This window comes from Theropithecus gelada, chromosome 18 (genome assembly GCF_003255815.1).
Source record: "Theropithecus gelada isolate Dixy chromosome 18, Tgel_1.0, whole genome shotgun sequence".
Taxonomy (NCBI): Eukaryota; Metazoa; Chordata; class Mammalia; order Primates; family Cercopithecidae; genus Theropithecus; species Theropithecus gelada.
Genome location: NC_037686.1, coordinates 71669298 through 71682036, shown reverse-complemented (window position 1 = coordinate 71682036; position 12739 = coordinate 71669298). Strand labels below are relative to the sequence as shown.

Sequence of the window (12739 nt, the reverse complement as noted above, 5' to 3'; positions counted from 1 at the left end):
GGTGTGCTCAATTCCGCTACTGAAACCCTCTAGTGTTTCTTTTCACCTACTATACTTGTCAGTGCCAGAATTTGTTTGCTTCCTTTAGATAATCCTCTACTTGTTCTTACATCATTCTCCTGATATCTTTTAAGCAATATCCCCATGATTTCCTTGAGCACCTTGGCACACTTAAGTCAGCTGATTTAAACTTTTTGTCTCCTAAGTCTGATGTCTGGCTTTCCTCAGGGGCAGCTACTATTACCTTCTTCTGGGAGTGGGCCACACTTTGTTTTGTTGCATACTTTGTAATGTTTTTTGTAGAAAACTGGACACACATCGGGCACAGTGGCTCACACCTATAATCACAGCACTTTGGGAGGCCAAGGCAAGTGGATCACCTGAGGTCAGGAGTTCGAGACCAGCCTGGCCAACATGGTGAAACCCCATCTCTACAAAATACAAAAAATAGCCAGGCATCGTGGCACATGCCTGTAATTCCAGCTACTCGGGAGGCTGAGGCAGGAGAATCACTTGAAGCCGGGGGGCGGAGATTGCACTGAGCTGAGATCGCACCATTGCACTCCAGCCTGGGCGACAGAGCAAGACTCTGTCTAAAAAAAGAAAAAAAAAAGAAAACTGGACATATATTATAACCGGGTAATTCTTGAAATTAGCTATTTCTCCCTCTTCTTGGTTGATTTTACTGTTACATGCTGTAGCTGTGTTCGTCTACTGATTTTTCTACACTATTTTTGTAAAGTGTGTATTCTTTATCATGGATGGTCTCTAAAGTCTCTCTTCCATTCTTATATTCAGACAGTGTTCTGACAAAGATTCCCTTCAATATGAAGAGAGAAAAAGGAGGGGCAGGGGAGGAGGAAACAAACCCAAACAAAACCTGTCCCGGGCTTTGCAGCCTGGCTCTGTGCTGCAGCCTCACGCAGGATTTAGCCAGGCCATTAACAACTCTGCTGCATCCTTCCCCTCCTACTTGCACTGAGCCTAGAAACCAGCCAGAGGGAAAGACTTTAGATCTGAGCGTGCCTCCAGTTCTCGGCTTGCACGTCACTTCCAAACTTCCCAGCAGCACAGAGGAATTTCTGAATGCTCAAATTTCCCAAAGAGACTCCCTCCCCAGCTTCTTCTGCCTGGCACTTGACACTCTACTGTCTGGCTTGACTGTCATCTTTTGCCCTAGGCTACTACAGGCTGTTCATTAGCCTTGCATATGTTTGAGAAATCCCGCTACATTTCTGCTTTTCTGTCCTGAGTTCAAGTTAGGTGAAAAAAGACAAGCACCTAGCGTCAACCCTCCAAGCAGTCCCCCAACTGGTTAGACGCAGAAACAATTCTTTTGGAATAAGCTGCAAATGGCGAACATGGGCCATCATCTTCAAGACTAGTGCCCTGTTACAGGATTGGGAGAAGGTGTTGAGATCAAGGCAATTGTGGGGGAAAATCTTTCCAACTGTTTCTAGGTTGACTTTTTCTGGAAGCAGCAATTTCCTGGGTGCTGTAAACCTTTGACTTTTCTAGAGCTCTGAAGTAGTTAGTTCTAACAGTTTCTGCCTGATTTTCAATGTTTCTGTGGAAGGGCAGACATATGGAGCCGCCAACTCTGCCATTTCACTGCCATCACCACTCTAGTTATTTCTGAATGATACAATTAATACACCAGAAAAACACCTCTGCCTAGCCCCTCCGTTACAACAATTTTAAAAATAAGATAGATCTATATTATATTCTTACAAAGACAATGCAAAGTTATACATAATTTACCAGGCCATTTGGGGATTTTTTCCTCCAATACTAAGGCCTACCTTCTTCATCCTTCCTCCACCATGCCACCATTCAAGCATCAAAGAGTTTTAATAATTTTTCAACTCCATGGAGAAAAAACATTGTTTCCAACAGATCATACTAGGACAACCTGATATTCATACAAAAGAATATGGACCCACACCTTACCCCATACACAAAATGAATTAAACAACCCAGTTAAAAAGTTGGCAAAAGGGATGGGCGTGGCTCACACCTGTAATCCCAGCCCGAGGCGGGTGGATCACGAGGTCAGGAGTTCAAGACCAGTCTGGCCAACATAGTGAAACCCGTATCTACTAAAAATACAAAATGTCAGCCAGGCGCAGTGGCAGGCACCTGTAAACCCAGTTACTCGGGAGGCTGAGGCAGGAGGATTGCTTGAACCTGGGAGGCGGAGGCCGCAGCGAACGGAGATCGTGCCACTGCCCTCCAGCCTGGGCGACAGAGCAAGACTCCGTCTCAAAAAAAGAAAAAAAAAAAAACAAAAACAAACTCGGCAAAGGATCTGAGCAGTTATTTACCCAGAAAAGATATACAAACAGCTAATCAGCTAATAAGCAAATGCAAAGATGCTCAACATCATTAATCATTAGGAAAATACAAACCCAAACCACGACGAGATACTACTTCACACCCACTCTAATCAAAAAGCAGTGGCTACAATAAAATAGGCAGAGAGTAATGTACAGGTGAGGATGTGGGAAAACTGGAACCCTCATCCATTGCTGGTAGGGATGTAAAATGGTGTGGCCAATTAGGAAAGCAGGTTGACAATTCTTTAAAACGCTAACCATAGAGTGACCAAATAATCCAGCAATTTCACTCCTAGGTATATATCCAAAATAAATGAAAACAATTTTCACACAAAAGCTTGTACACAAATGTCCATAGCTGCATTATTCACAACAGTCACAAAGTGGAAACAACCCCAAATGTCTATCCACTAATGAATGGATACACAAAACGTGCTCTATCATACATTGGAATATTACTGAGCAGCAAAAGGAAATAAAGTACTGATGAAAGTTACTACCAGATGAACCCTGAAAACATGCCCAGTGAAAGTAGTTGGTGACAAAGGACCACATGTTGCATAATTCCATTGATATGAAATGTGCAGAGTGGGCAAAACCACAGAGACAAAAAAGGAGAACAGTGGCTGCCTGGAGCTGGGGTAGGGTGGTGAGGGAAACAGAGAATGACTACTGCCTTCTAATGTATTCAGGGCTCCTTCTGAGAATGTCAAAAGTGTGCTAAACTTAAATGACGGTGATGGTGATGGTTGCACAACTTCATGAATATACAAAAAAACACTGAATTGTATACTTTACATGGATAAATTTTATGTTACGTGAAATACAGCCCAATAAGGTGTTAAAAGTAAGTCATTTTTGAAGGTACTATCTCAAGTTAAATAATTCATTGTAAATGTCCTCTTACATACAGAAGATAAAAATCCACTGTAAACTTTTTAAACAGACTTTGGGGTTATTATGAATACCCATTCAGTTTTTGAGCATCTCCCTTATTCCCAAGGTTTTCAGTCACTTTTTTACTGTCTCATGCCTACCTGTAATCATCTTCCTCCCTCTCTTCTTAATACATTGCTTCTTTTACTACTATGGACTGAAAAATCATAAACAAGCGCTTGAAAGATGTAAGTGAAGCAAGAGTTACGGCCCTGAATGAAGGTTAAGGAGAAACGTGCATGCATCAGTTACCATCTCGGATCACGATATTTATTTCTGTTGTTCAAAGGCCTCTGTACTTAAGAATAGGTTAATGCCATGGTATAGACGTTTGACCTTTATGAGTGTGTTTAAAATATAATACCAAGATAGATTTTAGATAAAGTGACATTATGCCTCTCAGAAAATATGTATATACCAATAGGGCACATTATATGATTATTAATAATATATGTACATGCCTGTGTGGTTGTGTGTGTGTTTGTATATATGTGTGCACGACATACATCCAAACATCTAGAGAATGAACAAAAGTCTACCCTAAAATTGCATGCACTATACATTATAAGGAAATTAATTAGATATCATACACAATCACATAATACTATTTCCAGTAATAGAATTAAAATGTTTTCATACATTTGTTATGTTAACTCTAAAATGATAATTACAGTAAGCAAACGCTAAGCAGGATTAAAGCATCTTGCCGACCTCTTACTGTAAGCTTGCTATATAGCTGTGAATTCACCTCCTTGTCACGCTGAAAACGCCGAAATTCATCGATTGCTTCCCGTGTCATAGTCACAGCCAAGACAAATCCCTATAAAATAAAAGAAGGTATTTTTAGAAAACTGAACTTTAACAAAAAAGAGAAAATTATTTGTTACTTGGTTTAACTTTTTTCCTTCCATTTATATTACTCTCTAAAACATAAAATAAATGAAAACCAAAAACGTCAAAAAGTAACAATGAAATATTACAAAAGGATTCACTAGAAAAGGTTTACAACTCTTAGTATACTCCCAAAATTTTTAATTCACCTCCTAATATATACTTCAAGCTAAATGTCAGAAAATACCTAGTAACCCAAAGAAAAAGAAATTAACAATCTTCGATAAACCCACAAATTACATTTAGAATACTTGGGCATTCAAATACAAAATTTACAATCACTGACATAAAAATCTTATACTTAATTTCTGTACTTAAATTTTTCTTACAGAATAAAAGTATTTAGGAACACAAAACAATTCCCAGATAGATAATCACACATCAATTTTCTTACATAGTGCATTATTATATAACTCCAGTAGAATGAACAATTATAGTGCTTTCATCTCACTTTTAAGCAAAAATCTGACTATTACTAATATGATGCTATCTAGAAAAAAAATTTTATATCCTCATAATTTATTGTGAAGCCCATTATACGACTAATATAAAGCTAATGCCCATCATTTTTAAAGGCTGCATATATATTTTCTGACATGTTACAGAAATATTCTTCAAGTCAATCTCTATTATTAATGATGACCTTGCTTCAGTCAAAACGGTAAATAACAGAACACTGGATGTATGTCCACTGAAAGCAAAATAATCTATTTTATTTCAGTTTTTTGTTTTCTGTATAACCAATAGGCCAAATTAAGTGTGCTGCTGGAGAATGTTTCTTATATTTACTGAAATGGTATTTTTCTCATGTGTCCTATTTGAAAACCCCTTCAACAGTCATGACTTAAACATGGATTCTTCCAGTCTCTTTCCCATTCAAAATCAACCTGACAGCCTGTGTCTCTCACTCCTTTTCAGCCCCTCTGCCATCTCTCTTCAGCCACACTGTGTGCTCTCCCCCTAATCATGAGCCTCCCTTGGCCCTACAACCATCTCTCCCTGAGCACATCGAGCCCTTAGTCTGCACTCTGCACCATCGGAAACCTTTTCACATCCAGTTTACTTCTCCACTTGCCACAATTTCCTTCCACCACCACTTGACTAAAACTACTCTCAAGTAAGGTGGGCCATCTCAAGAAACTTCCCATTCCTCTGTGCATTACAATCGTTCACCAGGCCCTCTTTCTAATTCCCCATCCCTTGGTTTCCTGGACAGCACATTCTCCTGGTGCCATGCACTCCTCTTTATCCAGTCACCCCAAAGCTGGCCTCAGTCCACTGACGGCCCAATTCTCTACCCATCCCACTGCCATCGTCCATAAGCAATACTATGGCTCCTTCCTCCAACTGCTAACTGTGCTTCCTTCTACACCTCTCTCCAGCCTGACTGCATTCTGTGTGGCACCCCAGCCAAACCCAGGCTCTCCCCAGCTATCCCACTGAAATACAGTGCTCTCCCCAAGTCCCCAACCGTACGAATAGACAGATCTCTAGCCTTGTCCCCCACTCAATACTGCCGTATCCTTCAACACTAGGGAACTATGAGTAGTCTCCTGAAACACCATGATGTCTTTCTGATCTTTGCCAGTGTATTCCCAGGGGTTATTGGAAGCATTGTTTTGAGAAGTATCCTGAAGCCACTCTTGGACTCAAGGAAAAAGCAGCCATGAACAAATTGTGATGTGCCCCACTTGCAAAAAAGGCAGGCATGGCACGGCATGTGCCATGTATTTGCCCTGGTCTCCACTGAAGACAACGGCTGATGAGCAGAGTAAGACCTCACTTAGGTCCTTTAGCACACACTGTATTCTTTTTTTAGATAATAGTTTTATTGACATATAATTCACATGCCATAAAATTAACACTATAAAAGTATACAATTCGTTTTTTAGTACCTTCACAGAGTTGTACAACCATCACTATCATCTAATTTTAGAAGATTTCCATCACCCCAAAAAGAAGCACCATACCCATTGGAAGTCACCTCCCACTCCCTCCCACTCCTAGGCCCTGGCAATGACTCAACTCCTTTCTGTCTCTATGGGTTTTCCTATTCTGGGTGACAACATGGTAATTCTGCGCGTAGTATTTTGAGGAACTGCCAAACTGTTCCTCAAAGTGGCTCCACCACTTTACATTCCTGCCAGCAACTAATGAGGGTACCAATGTCTCCACATCTTCACCAACACTTGTTACTGTCTGCCCTTTGTATTGTAGCTATCCTACTAGGTGTGAAGTAGTATCTCTGGTTTTAACTGGCATTCCTCTACTGACTAATGATGTTGAACAACTTTTCACATGCTTATTGGACATTTGTATATCTTCTTTGAGTAAATGTCTATTCAGACCCTTTACCTACTTCTTTCCTAGGTTTAATTGTTGAATTATAAGAGTTACTATTTTGGTGCCCTAGTTGAAAATCAATGTGTCATAAATGTCAAGGTTGATTTCTGGATTCTCAATTACATTGATCTATGCACCTATCTTTATGTCAGTACCATACTGTCTTGATCACGCAGTTTGTAGTAAGTTTGGGAATGGGAAAGTGTGAGTCCTCCAACTTTGATCTATTGTTTTCTATGATGTATTAACTACTCTGAGTCCCTTGTATTTTCATATGGATTTTAGGCTCAATCTGCCAATTTCTCCAAAAAAAATTTTTTTAAATAAAAAAAAAGCCAGCTAGGATTCTGTTAAGCATTGGATTAAATTTGTAGGTCAATTTGAAGAGTGCTGCCATCTTAACAATATTAAGTCCTTCAACTAATGAACGACTTTCCACTTATTCAGACCTTTCATTTTTTTCAAAATTCTTTCATAGTTTTCAGTATGTAATTTCATGCTTTAAGTTTATTCCTATTATTTTCTTTTTGATGAAATTATAAATGGAATTGTTATCCTAATTTCATTTTGGGATGGTCATTGCTAGAAATACAAGTGACTTTTGTATGTTCATCTTGTATCCTGCAACCCTGCTAATTCATTTTGTTTAGTTACAATATTTTCGTGTGTAGATTCCCTAGGTTTTCCTATAAACAAGATCAAGCCATCTGTGACTAGAGAGAGACTTTCTTCTTTCTTTCCATCTAGACGCCTTTTACTTCATTTTCTTCTAACTGCCCTATTTACCTTCAATACAACGTTGAATAGAACTGGTGGGAGCAAACACCCTTGTTCCTAAACTTAAGGGGAACACATTCAGTCTTTTATGACTAAGAGTGATGCCAGCTGTGTGAAGTACAAAATTTTAATAGAAGAAATTTTTGTATTATAATAAATGTCTCCATAATAGAGTGAAGAATATACAATAGGGAATGATGGCTAGTTTCTTCAAAGCTGATAACAAGTCATGACAAAGCAGCAATGAAATAAAAGTAGTCATCAAAAAGCCTATTAGTTAGAGACAAAGAAGAACTTGAATATAAATTCATCGTTTTATTGAACTAGAGTTAGCAACAGAAAAACAAAGAAAATGAATATGAAAAGCAAAAGCAGCAGACATCCCCAAAAAAGTTCGAAGAAAGTTGGTGTTATCAAAAGCCTTAAAATTTGCACATATTTAACCAAGCGGTTTTACTTCTAGAAACTTATCCTAAAGGAAAAATTCTAGGATCACAGCATGAATATGAAAAATTAGAAATAACCTGAATGTCCACAAGTAAGAAATTCATAGCACAGAGTCATATGACGAAATGCTCTATTTCCTTGATTCAACGATGTCACTGGTTTTAAGATACATCAGTATTATTTTAGTAGTAGTCTTGGGTAGGAAGACAACAGCATTGTAAATATATACATTTTATAAGCCACAGCTCAATTTTAATAACATGAAAAACATGCATCTTTGAATCCAGAAAATATACTTGTCTGCAGCTATTCCCACGTAAGAGAAGATTTACTGCTACAGACTCATGTTCATGATGCAGAGGTAACTTCTTAAAGTTCTGTTTGTGACTCACTGAGACAGAGAATGAAAGTGATTAGCAAGCACATTTTATTTATAGTATAGACAATATTTTAAAGGAGTGTTTTTTAATCAGGTAAGCATATCATAATCACCTGAAAGACTTTTGGAACACAAATTTGCTCCAACCCTATCTGAAACGTGTACTTTTACCTCTAATTTCCAGGGAAGAGATCTCAGACACATATGTTAAACTCTCCAGGTGACTCTAATTTTCACCCCTTTAAACTTATGGCTTAAAGACAGCAAAAGTTAACCAAATTCATTAAGTAATCATAAACCACAAAAATGTGCTAGTTCCTAAGAACTCAAGGAAGTCAGTGAAATTAAGCTCCTACTTCAAATGAAGTAGTATTAAAGAAGACAGAACAAAGAGGGTTAGGTCCCAAGTCCTGAAAACAGGAGTTAAATACTGTTAAGAGGAAACAGGATCCTGGTCATGGGCAAGGACTATGAGAGTGTCCAAGCTGCCTTACAACACATTTCCAAATCTGTTTCTCTGAATAAGTAACACAAGTGTAGGATTCTCAACATCCAAAAGATGTCACCACCATCACGTCCATCTCCAGCATATCTATCCTGAGGAAATGCCCAATGGCCAGCCTAGGAACATAAAAGAGACTAAAGGAAAGGGAAGTTAAGGCCACCATTTCCTTCTGCCACTGGAGTCTACAATAAATGAGCCTCTACCGTAAGAGTTTAGATCTGAGTTCTTAAATGGATCATTACAGATTGGTGGTTTATGCAGGACTGGAGTAAGCAAGTCTTACTGTAGGAGCACTTGGGTCTTCCCACTACCTCGGTACCAACCAGGTCAGAGGTTTATGCTATAACGCTGTTCCCTAGAAAAATCAAAACTGGAAGGAGAAGGGCCATATAAACTACTGACATCCTGGAAACAGCAGTATTTGTGCACGAGTGTGTCAGACAGACTGGACAACATGGACTTCTTCTCACATGGCTTGTCCACAGCCTTTCTCCTATTTCTCCAGATAACCCAAGAACCACGTGGAGTGAGTCCAAAACAATACACATTTTTGTAAAAGGAGAAAAAGTTAGATGGGTACATTATAGGTTTGCCTTTGACAGCTTATCATGTGCCATACACTTTTCCAAGTATCCTAAATGAGTTACCCCTTTTAAATGGCGCAAAAGTCTTACAAAGTATGTATCTTTACCTCTAATTTACAGATAAGCAAATTGAGACACAAAGGGGGTAAGTAACCTTACCAAGGCCACACAGATCACTAACAATGGTTGTCTCTGCATGATTCCAAGCAACTGTATTTTGTTTTCCTTTTCTTACTTTGCCCACACCTCTAATGCAGAGACATGCACATGAAAAAAGAGTAGATGGAAGCAAGGATTTTTAAATAAGACTGAAAAATCAAAGTCCTCATAGATTGATTTCTCGCCTACAGCCTATCTGGTTGCCAATTATCTATTAACAAAGTAGCAGAAGACATTTTATATAGAAGATACAATGTTAAAAATTGTTAGAGCCAGAGCTGTCTTTATCTAAAGATCTTCTGCATAGACAGATCTATTCTACCTCATTCATTTTGATAGAAGCATGACATTCTGTTTTGTTACTCTGAACACAAGCTTTGCTTTAAAGAATTGTTCTGAAAGCTGAATATGAAAGGTAATCTTCATCCAGACATGATAATGTAATGAAATCAACTTATTTTCAATTTACACTTCTACTATACGGGAAAATATAACATAAATTAGTTCAGACCTAGAGCTAATAAATAATATTACCAAAAGTAACTTAAAAAGAAATATTAATTAAGCTATCACTGTTTTCAAAAACATCTCAATTTTAGTTAGAGAACAGAGGGAGTAAGTTTGAAGTAACTTGTTTTATTTAAAATTAGTGAACAACAGAAATAGAATTTTACAACCGACAACTGTAAAATGGTTTTATGCCTCAGTGGTAGGATTTTGGCTAGAAGAAATCTGGAAATGTTAACTAGTATCTTTTCCTTGAGAAAGTTATAGAACCTTAGAGAACGAGAAAAAATTGAAAAGAAGTCAATGTATATAAAAAGATCACATAGTGTTACAGGCACTGGACACAATGGGGTTAATATAAACTGGTACAGAAAATGCAAGAACTCAAGGGCTTATGAGGAATTCTTGTGGAAGAACATTTTCTTCAGTTAAAAAGAGACATCTATATGTATTTTCAAATTTGCATTATTTTAAATAGTTTCCTTTAAAGAGATTTCTTTAGATTTAGTGTATGTTTAATTATTCCTTAACTTTGTCTAATTTTTCAAACTGTCTTGATTTTCAACATTTTTAAAAGCTTTTTAAAAGAATCAACATGCCCTAGTACGCTTGCTTCTCGGATTTGAAGGTAAGCGTAAGGTGCACATCAACTTTTTAAGAGATTTGCTCAATCAAAGGTTAAGATGCATATAAACAGTGAAAGCATACTATTCATCATTTGTTATCTGAAAGGTAGCATCAATTGTGGTTGCTGCCAAACCAAAGAACAAAAGAAAATGATTTAAAAAGTAGATCAATTCTCAGATCTAACAATATGATACTCAGGACACGAGAGAATTCATCTAGGTGTATCAGAAGGCAACGTCAAGCATCATTCAAATGGAAAAAGTGGCTTTTCACTTCTCTAAAAACTTAAAACGCAAATGTAGTGGAAATAACAACATCTTTTACATGAATATTGAAGTAGTTGCTTATTGAGGTACTTATCCAAAAATAATTAAAGCTAATATATGTCAAAAAATGATAAAGTACTTCAAAATAACAGGATGAAAATTCAAGTTAAAGGACTAAAAATTGCAGCTAGAACTGGAAATGAACGAGCACATGAAAAGAAAAAACAAAGAAATGTTTTCTTGTCTTGATAAACAGATGTGTGTGTGCTTGCGTGCACACTTCACTCAAGTATGGCCAAGATCATGAATTTTGTGAACAAATCAAATAAAGTTCTTCATAAAGAACCATCTAAAGGACATTTTCTTTGGTTGAAAGCTAGTTAAATCACGGTAAGTTCAAAAGGCCGAAGCAAAATATACATAAATACATTTTCCTTTACTTTTTTAAGAAGAATTTGTGTTCTCAGACCATCATTGTTTAAGTTAAAACAGTTTTAACCCAAGAGGCAATTTTTTGTTTTTTGAAGACAGGGTCTCACTCTGTCACCCAGGCCGCCGTGCAGTGGCGCAATTTTGGCTCACTACAACCTCTGCCTCCCAGGCTCAAGCAATTCTCCAACCTCAGCCTCCTGAGTAGCTGGGACTAAAGATATGCACCACCACACACAACTAATTTTTCTATTTTTTGGCAGAGATGGAATTTTACCATCTTACCCAGGTTGGTCTTGAACTCCTGAGCTCAAGATATCCTCCCGCCTTGGCCTCCCACAGTGCTGGGATTACAGGCATGAGCACCCAGCTGGGAAATGATATTTAAGCAGTAAATACAACTGTGAAAGCTATGAATAGAAAAAAAGGGGCTAGAAATAAATACATTAAAATCGTAAATATAATCAGCCGGGCGTGGTCGCTTACGCCTTACGCCTGTAATTCCAGCACTTTGGGAGACCAAGGCAGGTGGATCACGAGGTCAGGAGATTGAGACCATCCTGCCTAACACGGTGAAACACCGTCTCTACTAAAAATACAAAAAATTAGTCGGGCATGGTGGCAGGCGCCTGTAGTCCCAGCTACTCGGGAGGCTGAGGCAGGAGAATGGCGTGAACTCAGGAGGCAGAGCTTGCAGTGGGAGAGCTTGCAGTGGGCAGAGATTGCGCCGGCGCACTCCAGCCTGGGTGACAGAGCAAGACTCTGTCTCAAAAAAAAAAAAAAAAAGAGTATGTTGCAATAGGCCACACAGATTAAGATAACCTTTATAGGCCGGGCACGGTGGCTCACGCCTGTAATCCCAGCACTTTGGGAGGCCGAGACGGGCGGATCACGAGGTCAGGAGATCGAGACCATCCTGGCTAACGCGGTGAAACCCCATCTCTACTAAAAAATACAAAAAACTAGCCGGGCGAGGTGGCAGGCGCCTGTAGTCCCAGCTACTCGGGAGGCTGAGGCAGGAGAATGGCGTGAACCCGGGAGGTGGAGCTTGCAGTGAGCTGAGATCCGGCCACTGAACTCCAGCCTGGGTGACAGAGCAAGACTCCGTCTCAAAAAAAAAAAAAAAAGATAACCTTTATAAAAATTTTTAAAGCATACAAAATAGTATTGCGTATTGTTTTAATGACAGATATAAACGTAGTAAAACTATTAACAGATACACAGGAATTATAATCTCACATTCAGAATTGGTTACTGCTAATGTGGTGGAAGGTGGAGAAAAGAAAGGAAAAATAGTTATCTATACCCCCTTCCACGGTTACCTAGCTTCAACAACAACTTTCAAAATTCTGTTGTATACACTTCAGTGTTTCTTCTGTGTGTGAATATATGTAATACATACACAAACACACGGCTTCCTTTTCCACCCAGGACGAAATCTGAGAGGATTGGAAAAGTTGACGCCAGGCCCTGTGACCTCCTTTCCAACTACTTCTTCCCACCCACACCCTTCTTCTGCATGATCTCCTCACACCCTGGAACACGCTAAAACA

At 38.6% G+C, this 12739-nt stretch overlaps 1 protein-coding gene across 1 annotated transcript in view; it reads right to left on the bottom strand.

Annotated features, from left to right (window-relative positions):
• Positions 1–12739, bottom strand: part of ATP9B (ATPase phospholipid transporting 9B (putative)) — a 269119-nt gene that overhangs the window by 214211 nt on the left and 42169 nt on the right. Inside the window, exon 5 of the mRNA XM_025365036.1 lies at positions 3984–4092. Within this exon, the coding sequence (XP_025220821.1) occupies positions 3984–4092 (109 nt within the window). The remainder of the gene's footprint in view (positions 1–3983; positions 4093–12739) is intronic.